This window comes from Leopardus geoffroyi, chromosome B1 (genome assembly GCF_018350155.1).
Source record: "Leopardus geoffroyi isolate Oge1 chromosome B1, O.geoffroyi_Oge1_pat1.0, whole genome shotgun sequence".
Lineage (NCBI taxonomy): Eukaryota > Metazoa > Chordata > Mammalia > Carnivora > Felidae > Leopardus > Leopardus geoffroyi.
This window is the reverse complement of record NC_059327.1, coordinates 52836142-52851725: the sequence shown is the minus strand read 5'-3', so window position 1 is coordinate 52851725 and position 15584 is coordinate 52836142. Positions and strand designations below refer to the sequence as shown.

General features: G+C 39.2%; 1 protein-coding gene and 1 pseudogene across 1 annotated transcript; both read left to right on the top strand.

The window, feature by feature from the left end:
* Window positions 1-4878: 4878 nt before the first annotated feature.
* Window positions 4879-5851, top strand: LOC123596353 (annotated as a pseudogene).
* A 2226-nt stretch (window positions 5852-8077) lies between these two features.
* On the top strand, window positions 8078-11122 carry DEFB134 (defensin beta 134). The gene is made up of 2 exons (XM_045462524.1): window positions 8078-8203; window positions 10176-11122. The coding sequence occupies exons 1-2, from the start codon at window positions 8146-8148 to the stop codon at window positions 10316-10318; spliced, it is 201 nt and encodes a 66-aa protein (XP_045318480.1). The 5' UTR covers window positions 8078-8145; the 3' UTR covers window positions 10319-11122.
* Window positions 11123-15584: the final 4462 nt, after the last annotated feature.

Below are 15584 nucleotides of genomic sequence, written 5' to 3'. Positions count from 1 at the left end.
AAAAGTATGTAAATAGGAGCACCAATATCATAAACTTTAAGGGTAAGAAAATAACTGTATGAACTTTTTTATGCAATCGAAGTTATTATTACAGCTAAAAATAGACTTACAACTATAACATGTACTATGACACCTTCATTATAATCACAAGGCAAAATCCATAATAAATACATAGATAATAAAGAGAAAAAATAATAGAATACTACTATAAAAAAATCAGCTAACAAAGAAAGACAGCAAAAGAGGAAAAGAATTTAAAAACTACCAAAAAAATCATAAAGCAATTGACAAAATGGTGATAGTAAGTTCTTACTTCTCACAAATTACTTCAAATGTAAATGGTTTAAATTTTCCAATTAAAAGACAGAATGCTTCAATGGATAAAGAAGTAAGACCCAGCTCAGCTATATGGGCCCACAAGATACTCAAGCATTAAGGACACTCATCATCAGAAATTAAAGGGAAAGACATTCCATGAAAACAGAAAACAAAAGAGAGCAGAACTAGTTATATTTTTACCAGACAAAATAGACTTTAAGTCAAAAACTGTAATCAGAGACAAAGTCATCATATAATGAAAAAAGGGTAAATTCATCCAGAGGACATAACAATTATAAATATATATGTGCACAATATTGCAGCACATAAATAAACAGACCTGAGGGCAAAAATAAAGAGCAGTATAATAATAGTAGGGGAATTTAATACCCTATTTTCAAAAATGGATAGATCATCCAGACAGAAAATCAATAAGGAAATAATGGACTTAAACTGCACTTTGAGCCCAAACAGACCTAACAGACATCTACAGAACATTCTATCCAACAGAAGCAGAATACATATGATTCTCAAAGAAAATTCTCCAGAATAAATAAGTTAGAAAAACAAAACTAGCCTTAAAATGTAAGAACATTAAAATCATAGAAAGCATGTTTCCCAAATGCGATATTATGACACTAGAAATTAGTGACAGGAAAAAAGTCAAAAATTGGCTAATGTGGGGGAAATTAAACAACACTCTTCTGAAAACACTATGAACCAAAGAAATAAAAAGATAAATAAAAAAATATCCTGAAACCAATGAATGAACAAACCACACACCAAAACTAATGCAATACAACAAAAGAAGTTCTAAGGGGGAAGTTTATAATGATGAACAAGCACATTACGAAAAAAGATACCTCAAATAAACAACCTAACCTAACACCTCAACTAGGAAAGAAAAACAAACTAAGCCCAAAGTTAACAGATAGAAGACAATAATGAAGATTAGATTGGAAATAAATGAATTAGACACTAGTAAGACAACAGAAAAGATCAATGAAGCTAAGAATTTTTTTTAAAAAATAAAATTGACACATTTGGCTAAACCAAGAAAAATAAGAGATGACTCAAGTTAATAAAATTATAAAGGAAAGAGTAGACATTAAAACTGATAACCACAGAAATGCAAATGACCATAAAGACTCCTATGAAAAATTGTATACCAATAAATTAGATAACAGGAGAAATAAATTCCTAGAAACACACAATGTATCAAGACTGAATCATGAAATAATAGAATGGCTGATAACCAATAACAAGCAAGGAGATAAAATCAGAAATCTAAAATCTCCCAATAAACAAAAACCCAGGACAAGATGATTCCACTGATAAATTCTACCAAACATTTAAAGAAGACTTGGGGCGCCTGGGTGGCTCAGTCGGTTGGGCGTCCGGCTTCGGCTCAGGTCATGATCTTGCGGTCCATGAGTTCGAGCCCCAAGTCGGGCTCTCTGTTGACAGCTCAGAGCCTGGAGCCTGTTTCGGATTCTGTGTCTCCCTCTCTCTCTCTCTGACCTTCCCCCACTCATGCTCTGTCTCTCTCTGTCTCAAAAAAAATGAATAAACGTTAAAAATAATAATAATAAAAAATAAAGAAGACTTAATAGGGTACCTGGGTGGCTCAGTCAGTTAAGCGTTCGACTTCGGCTCAGGTCATGATCTGGCGGTTCATGAGTTTGAGCCCCGCATCAGGTTCTGTGCTGCCAGCTCAGAGCCTGGAGCCTGCTTCAGATTCTGTGCCTCCCTCTCTCTCTGCCCCTCTCCCACTATGCTCTGTCTTTCTCTCTCTCAAAAATAAATAAACATTAAAAAAAATTGAAAGAAGACTTAGTACCTTAAATAAAAATAAATCTTCTCAAATATTCCCCAAAAAATTGAAAAGGAAGTAACACTTTTAAACTTATTGTAAAGGCCAGCATTACCCTGCCACCAATACCAGTCAAAGAAACCACAAGAAAATTATAGGCAAATATCCCTGATGAACAAGGTGCAAAAATCATCAAGAAAATATTAGTTAACCAAATTCAAGAGCACATTACAAGGATCATACCCCATGATCAAGTGGAATTCATCCCCAGGATGCAAGGATGGTTGAACATAGGCAAATCAATAAATGTGATAAATCATATTAACACAATGAAGGATAAAAATTATGTGATCATTTCAATGGAAGTGTTTAACAAATTCAACGTTCTGTTATGATAGAAACTCTCAACAAACAAGGTATAGAAGGAATGTTCCTCAATATAATAAAGGCCATATAAGACAACCACACGGCTAACATCATACTCAATGGTGAAAAGCTTTTCCTCTAAGATCAGGAAAAGGACAAGGGTGCCCATTCTCACCACTTCTATTTAACATAATACTGGAAGTCCTAGCCATCACAATTAGGCAAGAAAAAGAAATTAAATGTATTCAAATCAGAAAAGAAGTAAAATTGTCTCTGTTTACAGATTATATGAGTTTATGTGTAGAAAACACTGAAGACTCCACCAAAATAACTTCTAGAACTAACAAGTGAATTTGGTAAAGGATACAAAATTAAAATAGAAAAAATATTTACATTTCTATACACTCACAAAAAAACTACTTGAAAAAATGAATTAAGAAAATAATCCCCTTAGGGTTCCTAGATGACTGAGTCAGTTAAACATCAAATCTTGATTTCAACTTAGGTCATGATCTCCCAGTTCATGAGTTTGAGCCCCGCATCTGGCTCTGCACTGTCAGTGCAGAGCCTGCTTGGGATTCTCTCTCTCTCCTGCCTCTCCCCTGCTCATGCTGTCTCTCTCTCAAAACAAATAAATAAACTTTAAAAAAGAAAGAAAGAAAACAATCCCCTTTTTAATAGCATCAAAGGAATTAAATACTTTGGAACATATTTAAATAAGGAAGTAAAAAGATCTTTACACTGAAAATTATAGAATATTGATGAAAAAGTGAAGAAGACAAATAAATGGAAAGAAATCCTGTGTTCATGGACTGGAAGAATTAATATTGTCAAAATATCCACAATACCCAAAGCAATCTACAGATTCAATGCAATCCCTAGTAAAATTCCAATGGCATTTTTCACAGAAATAGGAAAAATTATCTTAAAACTGCTATTGAAGCACAAAAGACCATGAATGACCAAAGCAATCTTAAGAAAGAACAAAGATGAAGGCATCACTCTCTTGACTTCAAACAGTGTAAGGCTTTAGTAATCAAAACACTATGGAATTGGGGCACCTGGGTGGCTCAGTCGGTTAAGCGACCGACTTCAGCTCAGATCACAATCTCACGGTCCGTGAGTTCGAGCCCCGCGTTGGGCTCTGGGCTGATGGCTCAGAGCCTGGAGCCTGCTTCCGATTCTGTGTCTCCCTCTCTCTCTGCCCCTCCCCCGTTCATGCTGTCTCTCTCTGTCTCAAAAATAAATAAAAACGCTAAAAAAAAAATTTTTTTAAAAAACACTACGGAACTGGCACAAAAACCGGCACATATCAGTGAACAGAATAAAGAGCTCAGAGCTAATCCCACACATATATAGTCAACTAATATTTGACAAGGGTGCCAAGAACACATAATGGGGAAACTATAGTCTATTTAATAAATGGGGTGTTGGGAAAACTGGATATCTACATGGAAAACAGTGAAACTGTATTCTTCTCTTATACCATATACAATAAATTCAAAATATATTAAAGATTTAAATGTAAGACCTGTAAGCATAAGACTCCTAGAAGAAAACATGGGGGAAAGTTCCTTGACGTTGAGTTCTTGGCAATAATTTTTTGGATATGACACCAAAAGAACAGGCAACAAAAGGAAAAATAAACAAGTGGACCACATCAAACTAAAGAGCTCTGTACAACAAAGGAAACTATCAACAAAATGAGAAGAATGAGAGAAAATGTTTGTGAATCATATATCTGATAAGAGAGTAATATCCAAATCATATAAGGAGCCCATACATCTCAATAGAAAAATAACAAACTAATTAAAAAGAGGCAAAGGACTTGAATACAGTTTTCCAAAGGAGACATTCAAATGGTCAATAGGTGGATAAAAAGGTCTTCAACATCACTAATCATCAGGGAAATGCAAAGCAAAACCCAATGAGATATTGCCTCACACCTGCTGTAACGGCTATTATGAAAAAGACAAGAGACAGGAAGTGTTGGCAATGATGTGGAGAAAAGGGAACCCTTGAGCACTATTCCTGGGAATGTAAATTGGTACTGCCATTACAGAAAACAGTATAGATTTAATCAAAAAAAATAAATCAAAATTTAATCAAAGAATTAAAATTACATGTGATCCAGCAATCCCATTTCTGGGCACATATCCAAAGGAAACTTTATCAATATCTCAAAGAGTTATCTGCACACTCATGTTTATTGCAGCATGATTTACAATAGCCAGGATATGCAAACAACAGAATTCCACCAGTAGCGGGAGCAAGGAGCGGGTCCCAGAGAGCCCTGAACAGCCCCACCACCACCACCCGCCTAGGTACCATCACACCTGGGAGGAGCTGCTACAGCTGGCCCAGTCACCATCACTGCAAGCATGAGCAGCAAGGCAGAGTCTCAGCAGCTGCCCCAGCACTGCCCACACCAAGCTGGGCATCACCAGCTGCCCACACCAAGCTGGGCATCACCAGGCAGTGGCACAGGGAGCAGTGACCCCGATGGCCTCACATCCACAGTGCCTTCCAGCAGGGACAAGGTCATCCAACCAAGGTTTTGGGAAGAGTGAAATGGCTCCGTGTAGGAAGACAGATATGGGTTTATCAAGAGGAATGACACCAAGGTAGATGTATTTGCACGCCAGACTGCCATAAAAAATAACCCCAGGAAGCACCTTTGCAATGGAGGCAGGGGATGGAGAGACTGCAGAGTTTAATGTTGTTGAAGGAGAAAAGGGTGCAGAGGCAGCAACTGTGACAGGCCCTCGTTGCGTCCCAGTGCAAGGCAGTAAATATGCAGCAAACCATAAGCATTATGGATGTTATGCATGTCACAGAGGTCCTCCACGCTACTGCCACCAGAATTACCCGAATGGTGAGAGTGGGGAAAAGAACCAGGGATCAGATAGTGCTCCCTAAGGCCAGGCACAACAGTGCCAGCCCTAAGGCAGGTGACGATTCCCACTTTACTTACATGCGGAGACCCTATGGGCGTCAACCAGTCTTCCAACCCTCCTCGGCAGGGAGAGGTGGTAGAGGGAGCTGTCGAGCAGGGTGCAGGAGAGCAAGGTAGACCAGTGAGACAGAATATGTATGGGGGTGGGGGGAATGGGGGTTATAGACTATGATTCTGTAGGGGTCCTGCTGACTGAAGGCAACAATGCAGAAGATAAGGGAAATCGCGATGAGACCCAAAGCCAGCGGTCACTTCAATGTTGGTACCGCTGCAACTTCAATTATAGAAGCCGAAGCCCAGAAAACCCTAAACCACAAGATGACAAAGAGATAAAAGCAGCCAGTTCACCAGCTGCAAAATCATCTGCTCCCAAGAATGGGCAGGGCAGGGCTGAGTAAATGCCACCTTACCATCTTTACCATCATCCAGGTTAGTCTTCCAACAATAAGAAACGGATAAGGAATTCTAGCAATAAGAAATGAACAAAAGATTAGAGTTGAAGACCTTAAGTACTTGTTTTTTGCCCATTGACCACATAAATAGAACTATCTATGCAGCATGGGGGTTTTATCACTTTTACCTAAAGATGCCTCTTTTTGGTAATGACAAATGTGTTTAAAGGAAAAAAAACTGGTTTTTCTCAATACACCTTTGAAGGTTTTTTAATTGTTTCATATCCTGTCAAGCCGAGATTTTTAAGAACCTCATTTTTAATTTGTATTAAAAGTCTCTAACTTCATTTTTTTAAAAAAAGTCAACAAATGGCAAGCACCTGTTAATAAAGGTCTTCAGTAATTGTCAAAACTAAAAAATAATAATAATACAAATTTTTAAAAACCATGGAAACAACCTCAGTGACTGTCAATACTAAGTAGATAAAGAAGATGTGGTATGTTTATGCAATGGACTATTATTCAGCCATAAGAAAGCAGGAAACCTTGCCATTTGGGACAACATGGATAAACCTAGAGAATATTATGCTAACTGAAAAAAGCCATATATAGACAAATACTGGCTGATCTCACTTATATAAGAAATCTCAAAAAAGTGAAACTCAGAACCAGAAGGTAAAGTGGATATTGCCAGAATTTGGAAAGTGGGGGAAATGGGGAGATGTTAGTCAAAGGTAACAAACTTTCAGTTATAAGAATACGTTCTAAGGACCTAATGTGCAATATGGTGACTCTAGTTAATAAAATATTGTATACTTGAAATTTGCTAAGCAAGTAAATCTTATATATTCTCACCAGAAAAAAATTGTAACTGTTTTTTTAATTGTTTTAATTAAATGTTTAATGTTTATTTTTGAGAGAGAAAGAGACACAGCGTGTGAGCAGGGGAGAGGCAGAGAAGGAGGGAGACACAGAATCTGAAGCAGGCTCCAGGCCCTGAGCTGTCAGCACAGAGTCCAGCAAGGGCTAGAACTCACCAACCTCGAGGTCATGACCTGAGCCTAAAGTCAGACGATTAACTGCTTAACCGCTTAACCCACTGAGCCAACCAGGCGCCCAAATTGTAACTATTTGAGGGGATAGATATGTTAATTAGTTTGATTGCGGTAAGCATTTCACAATGTATATGTACTTCAAATCATCACATTTTACTGCTTAAACATTAGCAACTTTCATTTGTTAATTATACCTCACTAAAGCTGTTGAGGAAAAGTCTTGAAGAATGGTTGGGGTAACAGATATGTTCATCATCTTGAATGTGATGATGGTTTCACAAAAGTATATGTGTCAAAGCTTATCAAATTGTACACTTTAATATTTAAATTTTTATGTCATTTATATCTCAATAAAGATTTTTTTAAGTTTATTCATTTACTTTGAGAGAGAGCAAACACAAGTGAGGGAGGGGCAGAGGGGAGAGAGAGAGAGAGAGAGAGAGAGAGAGAGAGAGAGAGAGAGAATCCCAAGCAGGCTCTACACCATCAGCAGAGACCAGGGCTCATAACCCATGAACCGTGAGATCATGACCTGAGCCAAAATCAAGACTCAGAGGCTTAATCGACTGAGCCACCCAGGCACCCCAGTAAAGATTTTTTTTAATAGTGATAGTTCTAAAAAATGACCTTGACAGAATATTATGCAGCTTTTAAAATATCATTTATGAAGAGTTTATAATGAGACAAAAAATACTTATGGTATATATCATGCTACAAAAACAGCATATATGAGTATATTGTTTAGAACTATACAAAACAAAATATCAAATAATAAACCAGGCATAAATAAAATGTCTTTAAGAAACACACAGCTTGTTTCTGAGAGATGAGGCTCACGTGTTAACTTTTCCTTCCTTGTCATTTTTAGTATTTTATAAATTTTCTAAAATTGGCATTTAATTTTCGTTGTAACATGAAAAACCCAAAAATTCAAGGTTATTTCCTTGAAAAAGAAAAACTATAGTTCTCAGGTCTCCATTAATACTTTTGGGAAATCCAGGTGGGGGAGCAGTGCCTTCGTCAACAGGAGAAGCGGCCACACCAGAAAGAGCTGGCTGTTTTTCCTCACACAAGCTGGCCAACTCCACTGCCTCGGGGAAGATCAGTGTAGCATGTCTACCCGGAGCAATGTATACCCCAGAGCTCTCGGGTTTGTACGGGACGGTGTGTCCAACCTTCCCTTTCTGCACTCTGACAGCCAGTGTCAGACCCTGCCACCTTCATCCTCAACAGAAGCTCCCGGCCATGAAGCCTCTCGTCATTATCCTTGTCTTGCTCTCCCGTGTGGACCCAGCTCTGGCAGGTAAAATGGGACTCTTCCTGGGGAACCATTTGTCTAGAAGAGCAATTCCACTAAGCAAACCTACAAATGTCCTCCTACCGTGGACCCTTTTATTTTCAAAGTGGAAGCATCAACCGGTTTGATGTTAGCAAGACCTGAGCTTGAATCTTGGCTCTCCCAACTTGTTAACTGTGCAGCTTTAGGCAAAAGTCAAAGCTTCTCTGAACCTTAGTTTCTTCGTTCACAAAATGGAAACAAAACTAACCTCTGAGTCTTGCCAGGATTAAGTGTGCTGATGTATAGAACAGGCCTATACATAACAGGTATGTGACTCCTGAGAGTTTTCATAATATTTTCATTAGTAATACCCCATCCTGTTTTGCCACTATTGTTTTGTCCCTAATTTAGGAACACATCCAGGCATAATAGTCCAAAACAGAAAATAGTGATAACACAATTTGTTAGCTTTCTAATTTACTGAAATTTATAATTTGTAGATTCCTTAGATACGTGGAGAAACAGATTTGGAACTACTTGTTCCAAGAGAATTAAGGAGCTTTACGTGCTAAAAGAAATATCTGATCAGGGACACATGAGAGAATGCTGACTGGCCTCAAACTGTAGCTTGACCACATTCATGACTGATTTTTAAAATCTCTCCTGAATATTCTCTTCACTCAGTGCTATTGAATCAGTTCAAGTCCATATGTTATAGGGTCCCATTTAATTTCTCATTCGCCCTCAAGTAATCTGTAGGCAGGTGAACCAGATTTTCTGGTCACCTGACTCATTAGGCTGGATTTAAGAATCCATACAACCCAGGCCTCTTGAAGCTATTGATGGGACCAATTCCACTATGGTTTATGGAAATGGATTCATGGCTTCTAGACAACTGAGATAGTCTACAATATTCACTTTAGTGCCTTATACATTCCCAAAGCTGTCATTTCCATAGGAATTTCTTGTCTTGTTACATAGCCCACTTCACTTCATCTCCCTGGGCTTTCATCTTGCCAGGTAAGTAAACCTGATCCCTTTTCTGCCCTATAGGACAATTACCTTCCAGGACATGATAACTTGCACAGGATATGGGCTGACTCAAAATTTCTACAGATGACCAAAATACTTGACATTCTTTTCCTTTTAACACCTTCTTACATACGGAAATAAAGACATATCCATATTTTGATAATTCTACAGAGTAACATGTCCATAAAATCATAAGCTCAGCTCAAAATGCCCTGGGTCCCAATAAGACATTCTAAATCTTCAGAATATATTTTATCCTCCACTGAACTCATTATAGCATTCTGTTTTGCAAATGACTCTGTCTTCTGCGCTCTCATAGATATTTTGTGTTTCTTCTCTCTTGGTCTAGATTGAAAATTCTTTGAGTTTAAGGTCTACATTGCATTCAAATCTTATAAAAACTGGCTTGGGAATGAATACATAATTAAATAATGAGTGAATGACTAAATGCATAGGTAACTTGATTGTTTAGAGTATATTAACTTACCAATTTGGGCAAACTTCCAAGCTACTAATTGTCTCAGCTCAGAGTACCATAACAAAATACCACTGACTGTGTGGTTTCAAAAAAATGAATTTTCTCACAGTTCTGTAGGCTGGACAGTCCAGATCAACCGCAGGCTGATTCTGTTTCTGATGGGAGTTATCTTCCTGGATTTTGGACAACCAGCCTCTCTCTGTGTCTAAGAGCCCCACCCTTAGAGATGCAATTCACTTTACCTCCTAGAATCCCTCTCTCCAAATAGTCACATTGGGGGTGAGGGTTTCAACATACGAATGGAGGATGAGGGATAAAGTGAACACAATTCAATTCATAGCACTAGTTCATCCTTTTTCAACTACAGAATCAATCATGATTAAGACTTGATTAAGTCCCCTTGGAATCCAGTTTGATAGAAATGGAGGCACTAATTCTGTGACTTTTTGGACTAAATAATTATTTTTGCATTCATCTTCTTTCCAGGCTTGAATCCACTGTCATCAGAAATGCACCAGAAATGCTATGGGAATGGTATCTGTAGACTTGAGTGCTCTACAAGTGAAATGTTAGTTGCCTACTGTGTGTTTCAGCTGGAGTGCTGTGTCAAAGGAAACCCTGAGCCCTGACACAAGAAGCCAGTGAATGCCAATTAACTTGAAAGTAATTGACATCCTCTCCACCAACTTTCACACAGTCAGGGAATTTAGATTAAACTGTGACACTGTGATGTGCCCACAGTTGTTGGTTTTCAGCATTTTTTACATAAGCCATCAGAATCTTATGATTTTGTATTTGAAAAGCTGAGCTGCAGCCTTACTCAAGACAGCTAAGCTTCTCACGAAAACAACTTAGGATATGTTTTCTCGCTTCAAAGTGATATCCATGCTCTTCTCAGTGCCTATTTCTCTCTTTACTCTTAGAAAGGACACCTTAATTATTTATAGAAGCTTCAAATTACAGAAACATCCAGTCCCTTCAGTTCCCCCATTTTCTTTCTCTTTGTACCGCCCATCTTAGAGAAACAGATCTGCCCTGGCCCCCTGATGACTTTGTAGGTTTCTCACAAAGACCACATAGGTGAGGCTTAACTGCAGGCTGGCCCAAGTCTTGACTGAGTCTGACCCTGTAGTTCTTCGTGAAACACAAGGGAAAAGGCTTTGTGGTAATGGGAAGCCACGAAGTAGGTTCTCAGCCACAACCATGATTTCAGAGAGTGAAAGCACAGGACCTCCCCCCTCAACCTCCTTAGGGTTTAGTTACAGGCTACCAGACCACTTGGCTATGGTTTGCAGTCAACTCCTCAGCAGCAGAGTGGCCCAACACCTCTGCTACCTCTCATCTGGCCCCTCTGGTTGGGGGTCATCCTGTGGCACTAGGAACTAACACCACGCTGATCTTACTTTGCCGTGCGTATAAGTAATAAATTGTCTGAATCCATTTGGACTCACTGTTTTCTTTACCAGTCAACCCTATGAAGGTGTCCAGGCAAACCTACAAATTCTATTATGGTGCTGATTATCCCACTGACTACAGTGATGCTGCTGCACGTCTGCCTAACTGCTTAACACCGTCAACCTATACACAAATGCATGAGTGCGGAGTTCTGCACTTGCTGTTCAGGATAAGGGGCGCAGCGGCCGAGGGGGTAGATTCTGGTTGTCTTCTTTAACTTCAGTGCTGAACACAGCATGGTCTCTCTAGTAATTCTGAGAAGATGGAGCCGTAGCTGCAAATAGTCGATTGACGATCTGGTACATGGCCAAGGAAACAACGGCTAAGTCCTGGCTTGAAATCACAGTACTGCCCTTGCAGCCACTCTCTGCAACTGGACAGAGAAGAAAGAGAATAGTAGATGAGAAAGATGAGGGGTTGTGAGGATCTCTACCCTCCCAGACGCTGTTCAGTCTTTGAGAAAATCCAGTGTTTGTGACTTTAGGGAGGGAGGTACTAAAAATATGGTAGTGTGTCCTCTTCTCAGAAGCCCGAACTCACCTGCAGAGTCAGTAGGGAGATGGGCCAAATGGAATAGCATTAGAGATGGCCTGGAATGGCAGTCATGGTTATTAAGTATCCAGAGTAAAGAATGCATCCAGACAGGGCCCAGGAAAACTATTGGACTCTGAAGGAGGCAAGGGAATCTTCATCCAAAGAGCACTGGATCTTATCAAAGTGTGACTCCAGACCTCCTAACATCCCAGGTAGCCTTAGGCTTGCTTCTCATTTTACTCTTTCACCTCAGATGTACATTCTCTATACACACAGATAACTGAAATTTGAAAGCAATTCAGTCTGCTATCTGAGGAGCCTCTCTTTCCAAATTGATCAAAGGACACCATTCTCTCATTAGGGAGGTGATCGTCAAAGCAACAGAGAAAACATGAGTTCTCTCTGCTGGAACAATCTGAAACTCTCTGGAATCTGGTTAAGTCTTGAACAAACAGAAATTCCCACCGCTAGGGGGAAAAAAAAGAAAGAAAGAAAAAGAAAGTTGGATAGGCCAACAGTACGCTGCCTTTACCTTACTGTTCCATAAACCCAAACCTCTACATTCATATGCCCTGTCAGGAAATGAACTCTGTTATTAACAATGGTAGCTGTAAACTGTTTTATTCTTTTGACATAAGGTGTTGAAAGGGCGGGCCTAGGCCGGCCCACTCCATCTTGTTCTGTGTCCTTCACCTAGACCACACCTCCTCCCCTTGAGTAACCTCCTGCTCACCCGTTCAAACTTCCTGATCAAAACACGCCCAGCGACCTGCGTAACAGGATTCCGACCCTTCCCCAGCCAATCAGCTGAGGTCACAGCCATTACCTCACCAATTGCCCCTAGACCCCTATAAAACCTTTGTGCTTTTGAAACTCTCGCTCTCTCTCCCGGGTATCTCACCGCTGCATCGGTGCAGGTAGGGGATTGAGCTCGAGCTAGCTCGAATAAAGGCTTTTTTGCTTTTGCATCGGACTCGGCTCCCTGGTGGTCTTTGGGGATCACGAATTCTGGGCATAACAGTGTGAATATTACACAAGCAACTTCTGGCTTTTCTGGGAATCTGTAAATATGGAACCTGAAAAGAAATTGGCTAACTATGGTTAGTCTCTGTACATGGAAACATCTAAAAGAAACTTAATTCTAAGATCCAAAGCATTTTTTTAAATAATGTATTTACCAAATCTCTCAGTAAAGCCACAAAATGTGGAAGGGTATTCTCACAATAGAGAGCAAACTTCCTTTAGAATTCTTTTTGGATATCAGTCCCTGACATCCCACTCATCTGGTAGCAAAATTGCAGTCTAAAAATAATACATGGTGTCCATCAATAGATGAATGGATAAAGAAGGTGTTGCGCACATGCACACACGCACACGCACACACACACACACACACACACACACACACACTGGAATATTAGTCATAAAAAAAGAATGCCATTTGAGACAACATGGATGGACCTAGAGGGTATAGTGCTAAGTGAAATAAGTCAGACAGAGGAAGATAAATACTATATGATTTCACTTATATGTGGAGTCTAAAAAATAAAACAAATGAACAAAACAGATTCTTAAATGCACAGAACACACTGGTTGCCAGAGGGGAGGCAGGTAGGGAGATGGGTGAAATAGAAGAAGGGGACTAAGAGGTACAAACTTCCAGTTATAAAATAAATAAATCACAGAGATGAAAAATACAACATAGGGAATATAATCAATAATATTATAATAATGTTGCATGGTTGACATCTGGGGACTACACTTATCATGGGGAGCACTGAGTGATGTATAAAATTGTAGAATGTGTTGTACACCCAAAATGAATATAACACTGTACGTCAATTATACTTCAATAATAAATAAGAAAAAATAAAGAATAAAAATGACATCTGGGATGTCTAGAAGTTGTGCTAGAGATTCTGAGAAGACTCAAGAGCAAGAAAAAGCTCTGTCTTTAAGGAAATTCGTTTTGACTTAGAGCTGACTTAAATAAGTGGATTTGATGTCTCTCAATAAGCCAAGGAGCTGATGAACTAGAACTGCCTTTAAAGATTCACAGATCATGGCAACAACCACAGAGATAGATTTTTAACCCAGCCTTCTCCTTTTGCTCCTTTTAGTGGAGTGAGACAAGATAGGGTAGAGAAAGAGAATCCATTACCTTCCCTAGTGCTCTGAGTGACTCTCTTCACCAATTGCTTCCTGTGACCATAAGCCGGGGAGATAGAGACATCCTCAATCTCTCTCCTTTTCTCGTATGTCACACAAAAGTGGGACGGCCTCCATAGCTTGAATGTGTCCTAAAATCAGCTAGAATATAAAAATAATCTTGCCTCATTAAACTAAAATCCCATAAAGAGCAGGATGTTGGTTTTTCTGATGCTTTGTATTTCAGAACATTTTCATCATTCAGGATTTGCATTTCAAATCCTGTTAGCTTGTTTACATATTGGAAACCTCCGTTCATTTGTATATTTGATCCAATGTGCAATCCATACCCTTCTGACTCAATAACTGTGAATTATTTGCTTTACTCCATCGAGTTCATTCTCTTTTTTATTTTCCCAAACAGCTATTTTGAATTCTTTGTAAGGTGAATTGAAGATCTCCTTATCATTGGACTCAGTTATTGGAGATTATTGTGATCTTTTGTGGTGCCATGTTTCCTTCATTCTTCATGTTCCTTGGAGCTTTGTGCTCCTGATCTCCCATCTCAAGTATCAGTGTCCTCTTCCCATCATTACTAGCTGCATTCAGATGAGAGGTACTTTTTGTTGGTCTTGCTTATATCTGGGGCTTTTTCTGACCTTGTATAGATACACCTGCTCCAAACTGCAGGTACCCTCTTGTAGCAGAATTCTTAAGTTTTTGTCTTCATTCAATTTTCAACACATCAGGATGATTGCTAGAAAACTTATTTTCCCAAATGGACCACTACAGCCCACAATTGTGATATCTCCCTTGACACACACAGGCTTTGGTTCCCCACCATGTTCACTCCCACCTACTGGGGCTCACTTTTGCCACCACCCTTAGAAACACATACAAGGAACCAGTCACAGTGTGGAAGGGAAAGGGGAAATATGAGTTTGGCACTCAGGGAATTGGGGGAGATTGCAGACCAGGTGGATTACCACTAGACATCTTAAAATGGCCAAAATTCAGAACATTGACAAAGGCACTGTTGGCAAGGATGTGGACTAACAGGAACTCTAATCATTGCTGGTGGGAATACAAATTGTGCAGCCATTTCAGAAGACTGTTTGAGAGCTTTTTAAAAAACTAAAAATACTCCGAATATGGTCCAGCTATCACACTCATTGGTATTTATCCAAAGAAATGGAAACCTATGTCCACACAAAAATCTGCACACTTGTGTTTAGAGCAGCATTATTGATAATTGCCATCACTTGAAAGCAACCAAAATCCTTCAGTAGATGAATGAATGAATAAATAAACTATAGCACATCCACAATGGAATATTATTCAGCACTAAAAACAAGTGAGCCATTAAGCTGTGAAAAGATGTGAAAAAGATTTAAATTCATATTACCAAGTGAAAGAAGCCAATCTTAGGGCTACATACTGTATGATTTCAACTATATGATATCCTGGAAAAGGCAAAACTATGGAGACAGCAAAAGATCAGTTGTTTATAGGGGTTAAAGGGGAGGAAGAGATGAATAAGTATAGCACAGAGGATTTTTAAGGCATTGAAAATACTCTGTATGGTACCATAATGATGGATACATGTCAGTATACAATCGTCCAAACCTACAGTATGTACAACATCAAGAGTGAAGCTTAGGGGCACCTGGTTGGTTCAACCAGTAAAGCATGCAAATCTTGATCTCAGGGCCGTGAGTTCAAGCCCCACATTGTGCATAAAACATACTTTAAAAAAAA

Coding starts and splice junctions, on each gene's coding strand:
- DEFB134 (XM_045462524.1), top strand. CDS start 8,146: ATGAAGCCTCTCGTCATTATCCTTGTCTTGCTCTCCCGTGTGGACCCA. Junction 8,204..10,175: donor TGTGGACCCAGCTCTGGCAG/GTAAAATGGGAC, acceptor TCTTCTTTCCAG/GCTTGAATCCACTGTCATCA.